The following is a 20345-nucleotide window of genomic DNA, read 5'->3' on the forward strand; positions in this document are numbered from 1 at the left end:
TGAGATTGCTTCTGGCGAGCGTTGCGATATGAACGTACTGGGTTCGACGCCCTCCTCGTCCCAATTTCCGCCTCTTTGTTGGCTGTTCATGCATATTGCGCCTCCCTCGCCAGCGCTGCAGCTCAACGTACGAGCTGGGGCTTCTGTGCTCCAGTTGTCCCGGCCTGAGATTCCTGGTCAGGACCCCGAAGACAGGTAGTGTGCACTTTCAGCATATAGCCTAAGCAACAAGTTGCTCTCGAGTCAACGACTTGCATACCCATACCATAATCAGGCTCAACCCGCAGTTTGTACAAGAACATGTAGTCAACGGCTGTAACCTCCAGCAAGGGGTTGAATGCAATCGCACATGAGAGCAATTCGGCGTATCCTATCCAAATACTCTGCACCCCGTGCATTGTGTGTGTGTGCGCGTGCGTGTGTGTGCGTGCGTGTGTGTGTGTGCGTTGGCTTGTGTCTGCTGCGTGTTGTTGCTGTGTATGGTGTTGTGGTTGTTGTTGTTGCGGGTTTGACGGCACCGGGAACGATCTCCATTCCATATCACCCAATAATGGGCTTTGCACGGAGCGTACTCCGGGGCTCATGCAGCTGTTCGCAGCTTCAGCGCCTCGCTAAGCTGGCCACTCATTCGGCGAGGAGTGGGTAAATGGATGTCTGGAGACGATGCCCTGCCTGCCCGCGATAGGTCCTGGTATGTACTTGTTCGTCTTGCATGAAGGAGAGGGGCGCTGCGACCGTTTTGCGAATGAGTCTGGTGATGATCGACCTCATCATGCGTCGCCAAGACGTGCTGAGCCGTACAGGATGCCCATAAACGGAGTCTCTAGCCTGCTGGTTTTCTCCCTCAACCAAGCCGGAGACTCAGGCGCACAATCCTTACGGGGAACTCCCTGCCCGATGAGAATCGCCGTGGGATTGACTGGTCTCGTACATCCCTGCTCAGCTGTGGTTGGGGTAAGAGTACCCTGATGCACCCGCACCCGCACCCCGTCCATCACCCATCACCCATCACCCTTTGGCCCCGTCGCCCGTCGCCCATCACACATCACATACTTGTACAGCTGCTAGCTCCATCGCCGTCGTGCTGCACATGTAGGCAAGTACAGCCACGTACTCTGTTTTACTACCATCCTTGAGAGGTACGACGGAATGGGGTGACTCAGAGGAACAAGACGCAGAGCCAAGCCTGTAGCGGATGCGATATCGAGCTCATCATTTGAAGCCTCGCCGTTCGAGAACCGATATCAGCTGCGCTCATCCCCTAGTGTGCTCCGTAGGGGCACGTTATACAGGCATGCGCGCAGGTAGAAGATGGGGTCCATGGACATCGGAGGAAACGACCAAGTTGGTTGTCTTGCATGACATGACGGGCGCGCGTTGCCCAACTCATAGAAGTCAAAGGGACGGGACGACGACAGGCTGCAGCCCTAGCCTGTTGCATTGGCACACAGCTGCAAAGAGGAACTGCCATGAGGGGCTTGGGTGAGATCCCCGCTCAGGGCTCACTCGTTTGCTTCCTTTCGTACTTCTGTCTTTCTCTTTTTCGGGAAGTAGGATGAGGCAGAGCTCCCGCCATGGCGTAAGAAAACAATCCCCTTCACATTTTGACGTTTACGCGAGTTTGCGGTGGGTGTAAGCCGCTAGACCTGCTGTAGTCACACGACATGAGGTCGGGAAGCCATGGCAGGATGGCTTCTAAGGCATTGAAGCAACTTTCTCCAGGGCCATCGAGTGGTACTTTTCACTGTGTCGACGGCGAGTTCGGCCGTTCCTAGACTGTGTCTGATCTCGGATACGGAGCTAGACCGACATAAACGGTAGTGTCCAGAGTGTGGGCGGCTTGTAGCAATCGGAACTCTGAGCATGAGTCGTGATAGAGCGGGAACTCTTTTTGGACTGGCACACTCTCCGATCCCGACAGCGCGGTAGGCATCGCCTGGTGGGAACGGGCCGTGGCTCATAGCGCTTGAGCCAGGACCAGATATGGACAAGTTGAGAACAGCCACGCAACCGTGAGAAAACCGAGGAACGGATGTGCGGAGCACGTTGTGGTTGATACTCGTGAGGGGGGCCTCGAGTGTCAAGGTGCGTGTGTATGTGTGTGTGTGTGCGCGCGTGTCTCTGTTACACGATGCAATGAGGGCTGACCCCATGGTAGTAGTATGGACACAACTAGACAGAGTATGCCTAGACACACACCCCGGCAGCAGCGGCTACTGAGCTGGTGTGATAATGACGATGATGGCCCGGAGCTGGGAGAGCTGGAGTTCGTGTGTAGCCTAGGGACAGGCCCCGTATCGCCCGTGTGCCGTAGCAGCAATGGTAGAGTAGCACTCGCTCTCAATAGTCTCCGATGTGTAACACGACCAGATGATACGGTCAAGGGAGTATCGCGCCCGTACGGGAGACCAGTAAGCGCCTCCCGCTCTGACAGCCTTGAACCAGCTTCCCCACGCATCGGTCCAGGCAGTCGAATCACACTTGCTACTGGCATTTGTAGCTCCCCTCCAGGCTAGGGTAGCGGGAGAAAGAAAAGGGACCAATCGGACCCTAGGGCGTGCTGCCATGTGAGATTTTGAGATGTGCGATTTGGGGTCTAGGGGTTCGCTCTACTCGGCCATCTGAAGATGCGCTTTTGGCCCTGTTGGCCCTAGGCGGCTGGCTATCTGCGGCGCCGGCGTGACGTAGGCGGCGTCAGGCGACCAGATCTCATTCTTTCATGGGGGGCCATTGTCATGAGAAGCGGCTGGAGAGGCACAACGAGGGACCAAACCAGACCAGACCAGACCAGGCCAGGCCAGGCCAGGCCAGGCCAGGCCAGGCCAAATCAAGGTAAATTGATTGCGAGTGTTGCCGCGACGGGCTGGCGCTTCGTGCCTACTGTACTTGTACTTCGTCGACTGAGCCATTGTGAGCTGCTGGGGATCCATAGCGCGGCCCGGGTTGAGGATTCCCAAGAAGCCCCGTCCAAAGTGGACGATCAAGCGGAGAGCTCTGGATGCAAGCGACATCTGAGCGAGAGAAACCAAGGTAAAACGCATGCAGCAGGTGAAAACCTTTGGGTACACGGCCATGGCGTGGAGGGCGCAGGATCGCAGCATGGCCTGGGCCTTTTGTCTCTCGAGTCTCTGCGGACCGGCTCGCCAGGCCAAGCCAGGACGGGTTGGGAGTCCAGCCGCTTTCAATGGGCTGGAGGATGGGCTGAGCTGAGCAGTCGGCCGCTCTACCTGGATCAAATCCTATGCTCACGTCTCATGCTTGTACGAGCGTGAGGAGGTATGTTGGTATGTGAGGTACCTAGGTGAGGTAGGTAGGTAGGTAGGTACGATAGTCATGACGCACTCGCATGCGTGCCATGGCTTCCTCGTACTCGGCACCTAGGATGCAAGCAGTTGTCAGTACCTATGCTGCTGCTATCGTACCGCCACCGCCTGCAGGTTACATGTACGGAGCCTCACGCAGATGCATCTGGCCCTGAACGGCAGAGAGCAGCGGCTCGACGAGAGTCGATGCCATGCCCTGCTACAGCTAAGGTCTAGAGCCACGAATGGCCCGCCAACCGCCCAGCACAGTCGAGGGAGCCGCATCTCCGAGGAGCGCCAGAGCCACAACTGAACAACGGCAGCTGAGAGTCGGCGGCGATCTGCTAGAGGACAAGCAAGGCGAAGCGAGGATGAACGCAAGTGTAACAAACAAGCCAAGATCATGGAAGTCCAGGTGCTCGAGGCACGAGTAGAAGGAAGCTGAGCGGGAAATGGGACAGAAAGTGGGCAGCCCGGGTGATTGCCTTCCATCCGTTAGCCGATGGCTGCCAATCGCACCATGTCACTACTAGCTCGTGGTACCACGACCGCCCAGACGCACTTGGCAGGCGTACATGGACGCCATTTGTCGGCTTATCCGCGCCGCATCCACATTCAACCTGCATCCTGCAACTCTACGCAAAATTCGCAGATAGACTACGATTTGCAGCCTCCGGGACTGGCATCAGACGAGCTCCAGGGCAAGCGTCATCAACGAGAATCAGAGCCGTCGGCACCGAGGAGCCAGAACAAGGCGAGACAGAAAGGAAAAAAACAAGAAAAAGCACCGGAACACGCATCGGACGAGATCGCTGCCGTCGCAAGCTGGTTTGGTCTAGCCCAGACGGATAGGTGGCGCCGCGGAAGGCGACAAGTCCTGCTTCGTACAGCAAACAAACTGCAGCCAGACGCACACCGGTCCATCGGTCAGTCATACCTTGCAAGCTCCTCGACGGGCGAGCTGGTGCAGGAGGCGGCAGGAGAGCCCTCGAGAGACAAAGAGAGAGAGGAAAAGACAGAGAGAGAGAGAGAGAGAGAGAGAGGCCGCCGCGAACGCACACGCCCCCTCCCCTTTCCCCTCCCCTTCCCCCCTCCCCTTCTCCCTCTGACTCTTCCCTTAATTTCCCTTCCTGGTTTTTCCCGCCTTGACTTTGGCTCATACGGCTTGACGCAGACGAATCATCAACGACGACGCCCAGCCAGGAACTGCGAGACCCGCTTCAGCCTCGACTCATCAGACGCAAGAACGCGAAAACGTCATAATGGCGGGTAAGAAGGGCGTGGACAACAGCAAGAAGGCGGCGGGCAACGCGCGCAAGGCAGAAAGCGCCGCAAAGAAGAGCGCAGCTGCAGACGCCGCGCGCGAGACGGCCGAGAGCGAGAAGTGGCAACAGGGAAGCAAGAATACATCGAAAAAGTACGTACGTACGTGGCACGATGGCGCATTGCATGGCATCGCTTCGCATGCCTGTTCCGTGCTCGCCTCGCCTGGTTGGCTACGTGTCCCAGGAGCCCGTTTCCGCTGCCCCCTCTGACCATGGTCCACACAATCATGCCGCTCCCTTTGTCCCGTGCCCACCGCCTCTGGCACTCTGCGCCAGTCCGCATTAGCTGATACTGACTTGTTCTTTTCAGGGAAGCAGAGGCCGCCAAGAAGGCCGAGGCCGCGGCGAAGAAAGCTGAGAAGGAGGCATTGATGAAGGAGGAAGAGGCTAGCCTAAGTGCCCGTGCAGAGCCTAAGAAGTCCAAAACAGCAGTCAAGAAGTCTCGGGGGCTGGACCTGTCGCAGCTGGAGGGCGACAAGCTGGGCGCCATCAGTGCCTCGGGCATCGACAATGCTCTGGATGCCCTTTCCCTGACGGCTGGTGGCGATGATTCCAAGATCGACCAACACCCGGAGAGGCGATTCGCTGCTGCATACCACCGATACGAGGAACGGAGGCTTGCCGAGATGAAGGCCGACGGCAGCGGCACGGGGCTTCGACTGGAGCAGCGCAAGCAGAGGATCAGGAAGGAATTTGACAAGAGCCCCGAAAATCCCTTTAACCAGGTCACTGCCTCATACAACGCATCTCGGGACGAGATTAAGGACATCAAATCTCAGGAGCTAAACAAGATTGAGAAGAGACTGGGACACTAGATGTCGCTGCAACCATCCTCACTCGAGCACTTTTGGAAACACAAAGACAGTAAAAACACACATTTCAATGAATACAAAATGGCTACAGCACTTAGACCCGTTGGTTACACCTTGAATCTTGGTGAAAAGGTTCGAACCAAATAAACAACAACAACAACAACAACAACAACAACAACAACAACAACAACAACAACAACAACAACAACAACAACAACAAAAAAGGTAGCTCTCAACCAAAAGCACAAGATGCTGTTGCTTTGTAAGGGCCTTGATAATCAGACCAAATTAAAGTCTCCTGTATAATTTCCAACTAAAACCCCCAATCGTGGGCTATTCACCAATGTTCTTCCGCGTACCTTGGCTAGTAGCGAATCTTGGAAGCTCTGGATGGCTTCCCGTCCGATCAGTGACGTCTCTCCCAACCCCGCGGCAGCTTCTTCAACTTTTCATCATTCTGCCGATCTGTCCGGCAGAAATATTCACCGCCCGGCGCTTTCCCTCACCGCCTCCTCATCCCGGCCGCCTGCTTGTCCCCAGACTCCCGCCTCGAGTCGTGTCGGTGGACGGATGATGCATGCGCTTCTCCGATTGCACCCGTGCGATAGTAGATAACGAAACACTCGCTGGCCGACATGACTTCTCTCGACTTGGGCCATCTTCCCTCGCTGTGGCGACAGCACCTGCTGTCGGAATTGTGAGTAGTGCACGGGCTGGGAGACACTGAGAGGCACCAAGACAACACCACGCTCGACCATCGTCCAGGCTAACCAAGCCTCTTTCTTACTGCAGTGCCGGTCTGAAGCAAGCCTGCCCCGAAGGAGTATTCGTCAGCTTGACTCCTGGCGATCCGTCCTTGTGGTCGGCCGTGCTCTTCGTCCGCCATGGTGAGTTAACGACTGCCCCTTATCTCTCGGGAAGCTGGCCTGCCCTGCGGAGCGCCGTGCATTCTTCGCTTTCGAGCATCTGCACTCAGCTGACCTTGATTTGCCACTTAGGCCCGTATGCGCCAGCGGTTCTTCGATTCCAAATTTTGTTTCCCGATGCCTATCCTCGAGCGCCGCCGCTGGTTACCTTTTCAACCGACATCTTCCACCCCCTCATCACGCCCCTGACGACACACATGTATCCCACGAGCGGTGAGAACGATGGGAGCACTACCGAGAGGCCGAAGCTACCTCCTGGCGGCTTCAGCTTAGAGCACGGCTTCCCGGAGTGGTTCGGCGGCTCTCGAAGGCGCGCGGGCGGAAGCCGTCAAAGCAGTCGTGAGCGAAGAGGCGCCTCGCCGTCGGCAGCGTCTACGACGTCAGCGCCATCTACGAGCGACAAGTCGCCAGCGGTGCCGCCGAAGGATGTACCCCCCAAGGATGTTCCGCCCAAGGAAGTCCCGCCGTACATGCAGACAGACCGAAAGACCATTTCGACATACTCGCTGTTAAAGTATATCCGAAGCACGTTTGACAAGGCCGAGGTCCTCGACGCCGTCCCTCTTTCCGCTGCAGGCAACCCAGGTGCTTGGCATGCGTGGCGTACGCATCGACGCAAGGAAGGAAAGGTTTTTGAGGAGAAGAAAGGTCACAGATTGAGCAGGCTGAGCAGGCTCAGTATCATTGATGGGCTGCCCAAGTTCCCTAGCAGCGAGCAGGGCGATGCCGCAGCGTCTGATGCCAAGAGTATAGCCTCTCAGTCCACCACTCGCGAGCCCGGAGATTGGAACTGGGACGGTGTCTGGGAAGACAGGGTGAAGAAGGGTGTGGCGTCTACCCTGACCGAGTCGGTGCTATACGGCGCCTCTGGAATATCTGATGACATGGTACGTTGTTTCGACTGTCAAGTTGCGAATGTGCTCCTCTTTCGCCTTTGTACATTGCCGCGCTAACCTTGCGATTTCTTCACAGATTCATTTCCTGGCGCTGGAAGAGGGGACTATCGAGGCGGTCAAAGGCAATCTTCGCCGAACACTGGATGCCTCAGCCTGATCAGATCGTTGATTTGTGCTTTTTTCTACACATCCTGACTCCTTCGCCCTGCTACCCTTCAGCGTTTGCCATCGACCAAACTCGTTCCTCGCGCATTTTTTCGAGACCTTCATACATACGAGCTCTAATTTCTCGCACCATAGTACGGAGAAGGGCTGGCCCTCACGTCGCCATTAGAGAAACTGTTTACTTGTTCTCGGGCCTAAGCATATACCTATTTTCACTCAATTCCACCAATTTTGGGCGTCTTACATACACTTTAGTAGAAGTTGATGCATGTCATTGCTTCTATAGAACATGATCAATACCTTATCTACCTTCCTTAGGTAGTTACTACGTACCTCCTTATATACCTACCTACATGTGTGCTTTCCATTAATGAAGTACCTACCTACATACCTCCGACCTCAAGGTGCCTATCGATACCACTCATGTCACGTTATCTCATGAATCGCAGCTGCGACGATCATGCTCTTGCTGTTGATTTCCCACGACTGATTACTCCATCGACCTTGACCAGGGCTTCTTTCTACAGACTCACACCTTTTCTGCTAGGTTCTGCCTTGCGTGCTTGTCGCATTGAAGGCAGTCAATTCTGTCTTGTTCCTGCCGCCACGAGTTCTTTGCTCCTCCTCAAAGTCGTTGATAGTTCCTTCGTCAAGGATGCAAAACAGCTCTGCTGCAGCTGCTGTCCTCCCCGAATACGAGAATCCCTGGATCATCTGGCAGCACCCAACCTCAGCCATTGCACTCGTCGCCATCATTCTCTCCATATTCATTCTTGTCGCGGCCGTTATATCCAATGCATGTCTGTCACCGGTTTCTTATGGACTGGATACCCGTATAATCTATTTCTTGCGGCAAAAGTGGGATCGACGACGTGCCTCCAGTCTCGAACAGCATCGGCAACTCGAAGACCAGCCAGTCGTGCTCGTTGAATGACGCCTAAGGTATTTCCATGATGATCAAAAGCTGAGAGATCACTGCCGCCTCTCTTACCCGTCTTTTTGTCGTGGTGCTAAATGCCCTTTGTCATGTTTAGCATGGATCCCTTTGAGGACGAGCCTTCGTGGGGTTTCGAACCCTCAAGCTCGAGAGAGCAAGTCTTTACGAAGGACAAGCCGAGTCCACTTCGAATCATCAAGAGACGTCACAGCAATGGCCAATATGATGCGAGAACATACAAAAGCAACTACGCAGTCGTTGATCCGAACGGCAGCCCCTCCGAGCCTTTGTTCATACGATCCGAATTCCCGCCAACTCTGAAGCTCCCAAGACGACGACCAAAAGGTGTGTCCGGATGGGACAATGGCTACAGAATTGAAACATCAACGGGCCTGGGACGGCCGTCACAGAAGTTGAGCTTTGGCAGCTGCTCTATGAGCAAGGATGACGACGATGTCATTCCCAGACAGGACTGCAAGCCTCGAAACGCATCCCTTTTTAGGCACTCTGCTTCACGATTCAAACGATTCCGCCAGAAACGCCATAGCGTTTCAAGTAGCCTTGGGATAAAGGGGGAAGACCGTAACTTTTCAGCATGTACCCTTCCTTCGGAGCGCAACATATGGTTAGATGTATCATCTCGAGCAAGCTCTCGATGTACCAATTACGAACTAAAAGACGCATGTCACTCGACGAACTTCCCAATCCTATCCAACGCTACGCCATCAAAGGAAAGCTCTGTTGTCCTGTCTCCGCATATACGTGTCGTCCCGGAAACGGTTGGCATATCTTTCGGTCAGCAGCACATTTGGGCTGCTGTTGAAGTCAGTGGCAGGCTTTCTCAGGCAGGTGACGGACCAGAGCTGGGCCCCGAGATGGTGGCTTGCTCCGAGGGAGGTAAGCCATGACCATTTATTTTCCACTCTGGCTAGACGCTGTGATTGATGGGTATTGTTTCTGTGTCACAAATTCTGATGAATGGAATAGATACCGCTTCCAAGTTCGGCTACCTCTACGATGTCATTGTCGACGCACTGCCCATGCCACAATCATTGATTCTTCAGATCATACGCCAGCAAGATTCTCCAGCGTACGTTCACTTGCTAGGCTTCACACAGCGCTTAGACTTGAACTAACGCAAGTCAATTTCATATATAGTACTATGTTTGTCGGATCGAGCATGCTTCTTCTTGTTCATGTATTGTGCCGCCCCGGAGTAGCTTCTTCTTCGCCCCGGCACAAACACCTAAGGCAAAGGTCGGAAGAGCTAATGGAGGATCTCGAGATGCAATTGGGAGACATCTTCATACCATTCCTGAATATCCAGGTGACTTATTCACACTCTGCGTTCCCTTGCCACTTGGCCTCGGCAGGAGCTGAGATGTCTTCTATTCACACCAAACTCAGGACAACTGCAGAAGCAACTGTCAAGCTACACAATGCTCTCTCTCCATGGTCGCCTCAACCAGTGATGGCCAAAGGTCGACTGTTGCCCTTAATGAGGCGTCACTGGGGGGCACAACGAGCATCCGAAGTGATGGAACAGATGGTGGAGCAACGCTCTGTGTCAAGTCCGGTGCACACTGGCGGACTGTCCGAGAGACTTTCATATAGTATGGCCCAGCGTCATTCGGATCCCGCTGACTCCCCAGCCATGTCTACGAGACGAACCAGCCTTCAAGGCACACTGCAGATGACAACAGAGGCACACACTACGGCGAGATCGTCACCAGTCATGAGGCTCTCGTGTGACTCGGGGATCGGCATGCGAGGAGTATCGAGGGGAGAAGTGTCTGTCACAGCAGGAGAAGACCAGCATTGTGAAGGCGTGCAGGAGCAACAAGCCACTGTACGCCGCAGACGCCCAGTGACGCCCATTGTCTCAAGGAATCCAACTCCGAGTTTCGCAAACAGTAGCGGCGGTGAGCGGAACCAGGACAGTGAGCATGATAATGGCGCTAAGAAGAAGGACAATAGGAAGCAGGGAGCCACTGGGAACGATGGAGGAAAGAGAAAGTCTGGCCTCTGGACTTGGGCATCATGGTTTTGAACCTCTTTCTGGCCGCATTCAAATTGCCAACCGTCAGCAGAGAGAAGAATCAAGATGTGCAGTTAGCAAGTAACATGCACATGTATGGCTAGAGAAATTCAGACTTTGCCTGCTTGTCCTGAAAATGTTCAACTATTCACTTTTTATTCCTAATTCTTCTCTCGAATCTCTAGTTTTTATTCTTCATTTCATGGTCATCATAGCACCCAGTTAGTTCAGCTCATCTTTCCAAGGGATAGAGACTTGGGCCCCCTTGCGAGAGACGGTAATGGCTGCGGCCCGGTTGGCGGCTCTAATAGCGGTGTCAATATCGAAGGCGCCCGATCCAGCGCTGACGACGGCCAAGGCGTAGGATCCGACAAATGTATCGCCGGCGGCGGTGGTGTCGACGACTTCAGCCTTGAGAGCAGGCACCAGGGCCGACTTCCCATCTTTGGTGGCATAGTAGACGCCCCGGCCGCCAAGAGTGATGATGACGTTGCCAACGCCCCGTTGGATGAAGAGGGCACTGACCCGCTCCAAGCCGGAGACATCGTCGAGATCGGATTCTTGGCAGCCTGAAAGGATGGCAGCTTCCGTCTCGTTGACGACAAGGTGAGCAAGGTTCTGGTAAGCCTCGTCGGGGAGTGTCTTTGCGGGCGCCGGGTTCAGAAGGACGGGGATTCCAGAGGCGTTGGCGGTGCGTAGGGCCTGCAGGACGGTGTCAAAGGGGATTTCAAGCTGCATGATGAGCAGATCCGGACGGGGGCCGGGAAGAGTGGAGAAGTGTTCCGGCAGAAGGGTGTGGTTTGCCTCTGCGGAGAGGATAATGCGGTTTTGGCCAGAGGGCTCGTCAACGATGATGATGGCGATGCCCGTCTTGCCGTCTTGACGGACTGCCACTGCTGATGTGTCGACGCCATAGGAGGTCAGACTGGAAATAAGCTGCTGGCCGTATGTGTCGGAGCCAACGGCGCCAATCATGGAAACGTCGGCAGCTGGGTTGGAAAGGTCGGAGGAGCGAGAGAGCTTGCCGCAAGCGACGGCTTGATTGGCGCCTTTGCCGCCGGGAGAGGTGTTGAAGTGATTGGCGGTCAACGTCTCGCCTGGCAGAGGGTGGTGGGGGACATAGGAGACGAGATCGATGTTGAGGGAGCCGAGGACGGTGATTCTAGGCCGAGCCATGGTTGCGGAGGTTGAGTGGCTTGAACTGAGCTCTGATTGACTGTATGATGACAGTGTGCGGAGTCGAAAGATCAGATAAAGCGAGGTCAGTTGTTGACAGCGATGCGAGTGACTGTACTTTCAAATGACGGTTGAGGCTTGTCGAGCTGCAAGCCAGTACTTTGGAGGAGAGGATGTAGATGATGTAGAGGATGTGATATGAAATGGGCAAGTCTGGGGAAGATGGTGAGCTCCCCGCGATGGCCCTCTTTTCGCTTGACACGAGTTGAGACGAAATATTTCTTGGTCGAAAGATGGTGGGGTGCCCGCATGCGAATAATCCAGCAGCTGCCCCTCCACACCCTCCAAGAGAAGCCCCAGCTTCTAGAACTCTTTCGGCCGCTGCCGAGTCATGCAGCTCTTCCAGCACCCCGGTTTCCATCTGCTAATACATACCAAGCGTTATGGCGGGTGCTCGGAGAAAGTCATGGAGGCCTTTACATTCCCATTTGGCAGCCAATTTTCTCGTGTGTCCGTGGTCGCGCACGAGCTTTGCTCCTTAGCGGCCGGGTCCGAGTATAAGCGGAGCGGCAAGCTGACCGGAGAGAGCCGAACTTGGCCGCCATCCGTGATTCGAGAGTTTGTGTATGTCTGAGTTTTAACCACCATTCTTGAACACATTTCGCCCTATCATAGTCCACGTTCCCGATATAGCAAGCCACAGATGCAAGGGTCCTGTTCGCATATCTACATCCTGCGCCATGTCGGAGTTGAGACTTTGCCCGTCCAGCTGATATGTAGTCTCGCTCTTCTTGTCTACACCCGAAGCGTGCCGCACAGGACGACGTCGTCGCCAAAGGGGTGCCATGATACTTGCGATAGCCTTGCAACCGGTAATGGGACTCCCGCAGAGTCGGTGACTCGCTCTGGAGACACAACGACGCCGCCCTGCCCCAGCCATGTCGGCGCGATGGTCACAATGACCGAGTCAATCAGCTTGTGGTAAGCAGGGTCAAGGAGCGAATTGATGATCTGGCCGCCGCCCTCCACCATGACGCTGGTTAAATGTTCCGCCTGGAGCGCAGAAAGGATGTCGTCCCAACTGAAGCGTAGACGACCAGTCGCCTCAGACCGCGCGCTGGGGACTCGGATATATTTGCCTCCATGTTCGTGGAGTAGCTCCACGCTCGCAGCAGGCAGGTCGGAAGCATCTGCGCCAGTGAGGATAAAGGGAGCGAGCCCGGCACCGTTCCGGCACACTTCAAAGACCTTGTCCGAGCGCCGCGGCGTCCATCGGAGGTTGGCATCAATGATGATTGGCCGTGGCTGGTGTGAGGATCCTGCAATCCGGCAGTTGAGAGCCGGATCATCTGCCAACACGGTAGAGACACCGACAAGAATAGCTGCATGCCGGGTTCGTAGGTAGTGCGTCATCGCTTTGGAACCCGGACCAGAAAGGCGAGTGCGGACTCCAGGCGCCAGTGAAAGGCTGGAGTCGAGTGAGGTTGCAAAGGTCAATGTGACAAACGGGCGCGATCTCGGAGCATCCTGCAGTTCCAGCTTGGGAGGCAGGCGGGGTTCCAGGACAGCCACCGACTCGGCGGGAAAAGTGAGTTGCTCAGGCATGCTGTGATTGAAGCTGCCGAAACAGAGAAATGAAGGAAGAAAATTCGACGTCGAGATTCAAAGAAGCAGCTAAAGCTAGGCCCAAAGTGCGCTGATAAGGTGGAGGTTGGAGATGGAGGAGACTTGGAGGTGCTAGTCCTGATGCCCGAGTCTTTTGCGTGAAGCATGAGTTTTGTTGTAAGCGCCGAGTGGGGCCAACGCTCTATCCGACTCTCACGACTGTCTCTCACGGCGCCTCCATTACATTCATCAGGAGCGATGTCTGAAGCCTCGAGGCAAGGAATTTTGCAATGGTAGCAATGACAGCAATAGCAGGGGAAAGCTCTGGTCATGTCTTTGTATATGAAGAGTATCCTTCCTGTCCAGCAGATGAATGAAAAGGAGACTTGGCCAGATGCCAGTCTCTACCTACAGTGATATCATGGTGTTTAAGTCCTCGTTAGACCAGGTTTTGTCAAGGGACCGTTGTCGTCGTCGTCGTCGTCGTCGCCGTCGTCGTCGCCATCGACGCCTTCGTCCCCGGCAACGGAATTCCCTCGTCGTCAAATTCAGCCCATTGAAAGAAAGAACACCCATCTTTGTCGGGTATCGCGTTCGAATAGCACATCCAAAAGTATTTCCCGTAATTTTCCTTCTTTCTTTGCACAACACGAAGCACGCAAGGAATATTGCACTGGCATCTTGGAGTCAGGGACGGATGCATCTCCGGGCGATAATCTCGGTAGGTGATGTTGATGCGCTTGTTCCCAGAAATTGGATGCGGATCAATGGACAAGGCCGGTGAGATGGAATGCTTCCACTCCTCTTGCATCTCCGCGTGCATGACGAGGAGGGAGTTATGGGGTAAGTGGATGGATATCTGGCCTTCGCCGTCTGGATCATCTGAACGTTTCGTGTCTGCATCTCGCGGTAGAATCTTGCGCACACGAAACTCCCTTGCGACGCCTAGGGAGATGGACCCGATGACGGCTCGGGGGCCCAGGTATGTGAGATGATCGCTGTGCCACCCCACGCTCTGTTGGGCTCCGGCGTAGCAATTGACAAATGCAGCATTGGGCACCCATGGCTTGGATGGCTGATGTTTCAATTTCATGCCCCCAGGATACCGAGTTTTGATGCGGCTTTGGATTTGCTCGTTGACTGTCTCCTGGACGATGGGCTTCACCTTGGCGAGCGTCGGCGTGAGCTTGCGTACATCCTTAGTATAGAGCCGTCAGCTTTGCGACTATACGAAGCGCATACGAGAAGTTTCATCTGTTTTGCAGCTTAGCGGGCTGAGGGAAAGCAAGACTCACATCTAGCATGCCTCCGTTGTAGTAGTAGTCATGTCTTTGCTCCTGGATTTTTTCGTACGACTCGAGAAACAAGCACGATGTATGCGGGCTAGTAACGATGTTGTCAAACAGTTTGAAGGTGATTTTCTCGAATGATTCGGCCTCGTGTAATAGTTCTCTTAGGAGCTCATCCGCCAGTTCAGCTGGGAGGAAGTTGTGCATAATGGTACATGGAGTGTGGTCTGCCACGTCTTCTGGGTCATACAAATGCAACGTGCTTCCCTTTTTTGATTTTGCCTTCTTCTTGGGTGGTAGTGACGATCCATCAGTGTTTGTGGTAGCGGAGTTTGTGTACTGTCTTAGGGATCTTTGGTGTCCTATGACGGCACTTTTTCTCGCCGCAGGGCGAAATGACTTGAGTGACTCTGAAGCATGGCTGACGGAGCCGTCGTGCGCCAGGAGTACATCAAGGAGAGTTTCCTGTTCTATAAGAGGGTGTAGTGAGGATAACATAGCGAGCTTGATTTCTGTCGAATCTTCGCCCTCTTCCAAGGACGGCCCCGGTTCTGGTGTAGGGTTAACATGAGCCGATTTTCGCTTTGGACGGGTGAGAAAGGCCTCCATGAGGTCAGCCAAGAGCTGCGAGTCTGTGAGGCAATTTGTCAACAGAAGGCGAAGAGGGAAAATGAAGTGACCAGCAGAAAGAACTGTGATTATCTTTGGAAAAAGGTAGAGCAGAGAGAGAAAGAGGCGTATTGACAGAGATACGCCATCAGTCAACGGCGATTCACGGCAGGCGCGAGGCGTGAAAGCGTGACATCCAGAGCAACACGAACCCACGTGATCAATCTTGTCCAGATGAGGCAAGAATATTAGATAACCTCGATATAAGATACTATCAATTCTGCATAGTACTACTACCTAAGGTAGCTTCATTGTGGCACGCATGGCATCGTTTGCTTTCTAAACCCATCGTCAAATTCTTGACGTCCCTCTTGAGATGACATGTCAAAATCGGCATGAAGCACTCAAAAGGTCCGTGAAGCGAAGAGACCTGAAGAGATCTGCAAATTCCTGAGCACCCAGGTTCTACCCTTTTAGGTCTAGTTTCATACGGGGTCAGAATATGGGGAACCAAATGCGGCGGCAGATTCCAGACCGAGGCACATGTCAGATTAAGCGGACCGCAGCGACACAAGCCAAGCTTCATCATGCAGAGCCATACCAAACAAGAGCTCGCAACTAGCAGCACGAGCAGCTGACGGCGGCACGTTCACTATTATACAACCCTCTATTTAAATCTTTATATAGTCTTCTTTATATAGTCTTCTTTATTTGCAGCTCTTCAAGCCTGTTCTCCCGCCCGGATGCGCCTCTGAGGCGCTCTCCTCCCCTCCTCTTTCTTCCGCACTCCCATCTTCTCTTCATCTCCGTCGCAGAACATAGCCAGCGACAATGGCCGCGATGCTCGAGTTTCGGACCCAAGGGTTCAATCCCTATGCGGTCAAATACTCGCCATACCACGACTCCCGCATCGCCGTCGGAACCGCCGCCAACTTTGGCATCGTCGGCAACGGAAGACTCTTTGCGCTTGCGCTGACGGCGCAGGGCATTCAAGTTGAGAAGACGTGTGTTTGGCCTCTTTACATATCACACTTTCTCTTGGCGCGTTCATGAGCGCGTCTCCGGGACTTGAATGATTTGCTTGGGTGCTAACGAGAGGACTTGAGCGCAGCTTCGATACCAACGATGCGATATATGACTTGGCCTGGTCCGAGATCAACGAGAACCAGCTCGTTGTTGCATGCGGTGACGGCTCCCTCAAGCTCTTCGACATTGGGGCGAAGGAATTTCCCGTCATGATCTTCCATGAGCATAACCGCGAAGCTTTTGCTGCCGCTTGGAACCCTGTCACGAAAGATACCTTCATCTCCAGCTCCTGGGACGGAACGGTCAAGATTGTGCGTTGAAACACCACCACCTGCGGTGCTCTCCCGTTCTTGTGTCTGCTACCCATTTACCTACCTACCTATACTTACAATGCATGTCCTGTCCGCTCAATAGTGGTCGCCTACTCGCCCCTTCTCCATCAAGACCCTGCCCATCGGCAGTTGCACCTACAGCGCATCCTTCTGCCCATCCAATCCCGCCCTCATCTCAGCCGCCTCGTCCGACTCCCACCTGCGGATATTCGACCTGCGAATGCCCTCGTCCGCGAAATACCACCTCGCCGCCGCCGTCCCCGTGCACGCGCCGCCCAGCCACCCCGGCGCCATGCCCGCCGGCGGCCCGCCCTCCGAGATCCTCACCCACGACTGGAACAAGTACCGGGACACCGTCATTGCCACCGGCGGCGTCGACCGGCTGATTCGAACCTTTGACATTCGCAACCCCAATGGCGGGCCGCTGTCCGTCATGCACGGCCACGAGTATGCTGTGCGCAGGCTGGCGTGGAGCCCTCATGCGAGCGACGTCCTGATCAGCGCCAGCTACGACATGACGGTGCGGTTGTGGAACGACGCCTCGAACCAGCCTCAGGGCCCTGTTCCTACGGCCCAGCCCGGCGCGCAGATGGGCATCATGAATAGGCATACAGAGTTCGTCACGGGTGTGGACTGGTGTTTGTTTGGCGCTGGCGGCTGGGTGGCCTCGGCCGGTTGGGACGAGAGGGTTCTGCTGTGGGATGCTAATCTCTTGATGCGTCCACGGTGAGCAGGGGGGTCTGCATTAAAGAAGAGCGGTGATGATTGCATCTCCAGAAGTGTGTTTCTCCTGCAGGGTCACAGGAGCGTGTATCAACGGACCATGATGGCAGAGGACAGTAATGGTGGCCTTTATGTAGAGCGCCATGTCATGGAGCTGCCAATGATTGGATATACACCCATGCAGCACATATGTCCCCTTCGCCTGCTTCATTACCTTGGCAAGCATCCGATTCATATCTTTATATATGTGCAAGCCATCACAAGTCACGCCTAGGTATAGAGAGATGCTGCGTCAAGATAAAATTTACATTTTTCTCTTTTCATCGAGGAGATTGTTCTGATTGCGATTTTTGTGCTGATCCCATCCCGCCTCCTCCCAAAACCCATAAACACCGTAGGTAAAATAAACTGATAATGTACAAAGCCGTCTATATAATCGAGGAGTTTTGAAAACATGCAGCCGTAAAATACCACGCCTGATCCAGCAGAGCATCCACCCCCCCTTGAACATCTAGATACCGAGCATCAAAAACGTTGAGAATAAAAGGAGAGTTGCGCTGCTTTTTCTTTTTGTTGTCGTCATGCCAATCAATGCAGTCTTGGACGTTTCCTCCTCCAAGCGTCCTGTTGAAATTATAAGGGAAAGAAAATCACTTTTGTTTACCATGAGGACTCGAAGCCTCCGCTTCCGCCTCGTCGGCCACCCCTGGAGCGCTGCTGCGGCGGCCCATCACGTCGTGCACGGCGTCCCATCTCCGCGAATGGATCTTGGGACGCACGGCGCTCGAAGCGGCCACCACCACGACGGTCTCCGCGACGGTCTCCGCCGAAGCGGTCGCCTCGCCTCTCATCCCGGTGCATCCGCTCGCTGTGGCCGTCCTGGATGTTCAGTCCGGCGTTCAAAAGGCCCTGGTTCCTGGCCCAGCTGTGTGAAACCGCAGGAGGCTCGGGCCAGCCCCAGCCCTTGACAGCCCAGTCGTTCAAGTCCTCAACAAGCTGCTCTCTGTCCGTGAGCTGGCCACCAAATAGTGAGGTGTATGCGCCAGCCATCAACTTCCTGGGAAGGGCCTGGATGAGGTTCTTGGTCTCCTCGTGATACGCGGGAAGCTCCTCCACCGCGTTGAGATCGACCTCGGCACTCTCGAGGGTCTTGTTGGGCTTCAGGGGAAGACCCCGCAGCAGCTTGCGAGCAGAGTTTGCGGACATTGGGGGGACGAAAAGCCAGCCCTCGCCACCCTTGTCCTGTCGACCGGTACGACCAAGTCTGTGGATGTAGGATTCGCGCTCCCTGGGAGCATCAACCTGGATAACATGGGTGACGTTGGGGAAGTCCATGCCACGAGCTGTGACATCTGAGGAGAAGAGGATACCGGTCCTGGAGTTCCTGAACATGTCGGCGGCCTTTGTTCGCTGGAACTGGCTGAGCTGAGACTGGATGGCGAATGTGGGAATTCTCAGCTGGCCACTCTGCCTGCGCTGGTAGCCCAGCTCACCGGCAAGCTCCACCATGGAGGTTGTGTTGAAGTAGACGATGGCCTTGAAAGGGGGCAGGGAAGGGTCCTCCTTGGCGGCCGCAACCTCACGGTCAACCAGCTCGAACAGGGAAGGGAAGACATTGGCCCAGCTTGAGACGGTGACGACGTGCTGGGGAATCCTGTCGTGGGTGAGGGTGTCGTGCTCAGGAATCGTCTGGACGAACTCGAAGTCGTGGGGGCGAACCATCTTGCGGGCAAGCTGGATGACATTATCGGGGATGGTGGCAGAGACCAGCATCGTCTGTCGGACCTTGTCCTTGGGCAGGTAGCTCTGGATAGCGTTAAGCTCCTTCTCGAAACCGACATCAAGCATTCGGTCCGCCTCGTCCAGCACCAGCGCTGCCAGCTTAGGGGCGTCGATGCCGCTGTTGGGGTCCTCGAGGAGGTCGTTCAAGCGGCCCGGGGTGGCCACCAGGAGATGGCATCCCTGGCGCTGTGTCTGGCGAAGCATGGCAGACTTCTGAGTGCCGCCGACGGCAGACTGCACGACCAAGCCGGTGCGTCTGCAAAGTCGCTTCGCCTCGGTGGCGATCTGCTCGGCAAGCTCGCGGGTCGGCGACAGCACGATGCCGCGAATGTCGTCCGATCTAGCGCTCCGGGCGGCCTTTCGCGTGGCCAGTGTTGGGTCTTCTTCGATCATGCGTTGGAGGAGAGGGAGCAGGAAGGCAATCGTCTTTCCTGTTCCGGTTTTGGCTTGAGCAACACTTGATGGAACGGTCAGTAAAGAAAAGATTCTTTGACAAGCGCGTTCGCCACTCTCGACGATACATGACCGGGAAGGAAGGAGAAACCTTCTGCTGAACTTACATGTCTGTTCCCTTGAGCGCAGGGTTAATCGTCTTAGCCTGGACGGGAGTCATGGACTCATATCGCATATCCTGCGTGATTGCGTCGAGCAGGTTGCGATGGACGCCAATCGCCTCGAGGTCCCGGAACGCCGTGATCTCGCCGACGGCAGCATTTTCGGGCGTCTTCTCCTCCGCGACAGCAGCATCAGCGCTGTAGAGTCGGTTGAACTGCGCAAAGCTCTTGAGGGGCGCAACTGAGCGAGAGACAGATGCGGCTCCGGAGAAGGATGCCGGAAAGGCTGCGCGGGCGCTCAGCAGCTTGGTGCTTGAAGTCGCAACGCGGGCCAAGGCGCCGCATCGTCGAATCCCGGTTCGAAACATGGCGGATTCTGTAAAGTCTGTTTCTTTATGAAAAAACCCAATCAATATCGCTGATAGAGTAGAGGATATAAAAGCCGACGACACACTCAAGTGCCCTTCGGATTGAAGGAGTTCAGTAAAGAATCGACGGAAAAGGTCGCGTGTATGTTCTCTCCAAGTTTGCCGCCGAAGTTTGCAGGGACTTTTTTTTCTTCTACTTTTTTTCCAGCATGAGCCCACTTATCAGAGAAAAAGTTCGACCCCTCCAGCTGCTGTTCCTAGTTGGGAAAAGATATCGATAAGATAACGGCACCGCTAGGCCACAGCAAGCCTAGCCTCATCTGGGCTTCAACTTCACCGGAAAACAACCTCCTACATACCTAGTAGGTAAGGTAGGTAGTTCAAAGTACAAAGTACCTACCAAACCGAAGTCGAGAAGCAATCACACTTTGTACCTAATAAGATGCCACAGAATGTGCTGCCCACATCACAATCCAGATC

The 20345-nt window shown here is 54.8% G+C and overlaps 8 protein-coding genes across 8 annotated transcripts; 4 read left to right on the forward strand and 4 right to left on the reverse strand.

The window, feature by feature from the left end:
* Positions 1-3961: 3961 nt before the first annotated feature.
* Positions 3962-5442, forward strand: TRIREDRAFT_21440 (uncharacterized protein; the record flags this gene model as incomplete). Its single annotated transcript, XM_006961911.1, has 3 exons — positions 3962-4228; positions 4477-4719; positions 4938-5442. The coding sequence occupies exons 2-3, from the start codon at positions 4565-4567 to the stop codon at positions 5440-5442; spliced, it is 660 nt and encodes a 219-aa protein (XP_006961973.1). The 5' UTR covers positions 3962-4228; positions 4477-4564.
* Positions 5443-6074: 632 nt separating this feature from the next.
* TRIREDRAFT_55263 (uncharacterized protein) lies at positions 6075-7418 on the forward strand (the record flags this gene model as incomplete). Its single annotated transcript, XM_006962035.1, has 4 exons — positions 6075-6136; positions 6232-6326; positions 6438-7252; positions 7338-7418. The coding sequence occupies 4 exons, from the start codon at positions 6075-6077 to the stop codon at positions 7416-7418; spliced, it is 1053 nt and encodes a 350-aa protein (XP_006962097.1).
* Positions 7419-8440: 1022 nt separating this feature from the next.
* On the forward strand, positions 8441-10413 carry TRIREDRAFT_103560 (uncharacterized protein; the record flags this gene model as incomplete). The annotated part of the gene is made up of 3 exons (XM_006962036.1): positions 8441-9260; positions 9351-9453; positions 9522-10413. 3 exons carry the CDS (start codon positions 8441-8443, stop codon positions 10411-10413), a joined length of 1815 nt encoding a protein of 604 aa, XP_006962098.1.
* A 210-nt stretch (positions 10414-10623) lies between these two features.
* On the reverse strand, positions 10624-11577 carry TRIREDRAFT_55245 (ribokinase; the record flags this gene model as incomplete). The annotated part of the gene is made up of 1 exon (XM_006962245.1): positions 10624-11577. The coding sequence occupies one exon, from the start codon at positions 11575-11577 to the stop codon at positions 10624-10626; it is 954 nt and encodes a 317-aa protein (XP_006962307.1).
* A 795-nt stretch (positions 11578-12372) lies between these two features.
* Positions 12373-13182, reverse strand: TRIREDRAFT_103563 (uncharacterized protein; the record flags this gene model as incomplete). The annotated part of the gene is made up of 1 exon (XM_006962246.1): positions 12373-13182. The coding sequence occupies one exon, from the start codon at positions 13180-13182 to the stop codon at positions 12373-12375; it is 810 nt and encodes a 269-aa protein (XP_006962308.1).
* Positions 13183-13559: 377 nt separating this feature from the next.
* TRIREDRAFT_44764 (uncharacterized protein) lies at positions 13560-14990 on the reverse strand. Its single transcript, XM_006961966.1, has 2 exons — positions 14478-14990; positions 13560-14380 (listed from the first exon to the last, which is right to left on the reverse strand). The coding sequence occupies exons 1-2, from the start codon at positions 14967-14969 to the stop codon at positions 13637-13639; spliced, it is 1236 nt and encodes a 411-aa protein (XP_006962028.1). The 5' UTR covers positions 14970-14990; the 3' UTR covers positions 13560-13636.
* A 732-nt stretch (positions 14991-15722) lies between these two features.
* TRIREDRAFT_21441 (uncharacterized protein) lies at positions 15723-17168 on the forward strand (the record flags this gene model as incomplete). The annotated part of the gene is made up of 3 exons (XM_006961912.1): positions 15723-16084; positions 16192-16417; positions 16521-17168. The coding sequence occupies exons 1-3, from the start codon at positions 15912-15914 to the stop codon at positions 17166-17168; spliced, it is 1047 nt and encodes a 348-aa protein (XP_006961974.1). The 5' UTR covers positions 15723-15911.
* Positions 17169-17821: 653 nt separating this feature from the next.
* On the reverse strand, positions 17822-19950 carry TRIREDRAFT_120064 (uncharacterized protein; the record flags this gene model as incomplete). Its single annotated transcript, XM_006962247.1, has 2 exons — positions 19504-19950; positions 17822-19400 (listed from the first exon to the last, which is right to left on the reverse strand). The coding sequence occupies exons 1-2, from the start codon at positions 19863-19865 to the stop codon at positions 17822-17824; spliced, it is 1941 nt and encodes a 646-aa protein (XP_006962309.1). The 5' UTR covers positions 19866-19950.
* Between the last annotated feature and the right edge of the window lie 395 nt (positions 19951-20345).

This window comes from Trichoderma reesei (genome assembly GCF_000167675.1).
Source record: "Trichoderma reesei QM6a unplaced genomic scaffold TRIREscaffold_2, whole genome shotgun sequence".
Taxonomy (NCBI): Eukaryota; Fungi; Ascomycota; class Sordariomycetes; order Hypocreales; family Hypocreaceae; genus Trichoderma; species Trichoderma reesei.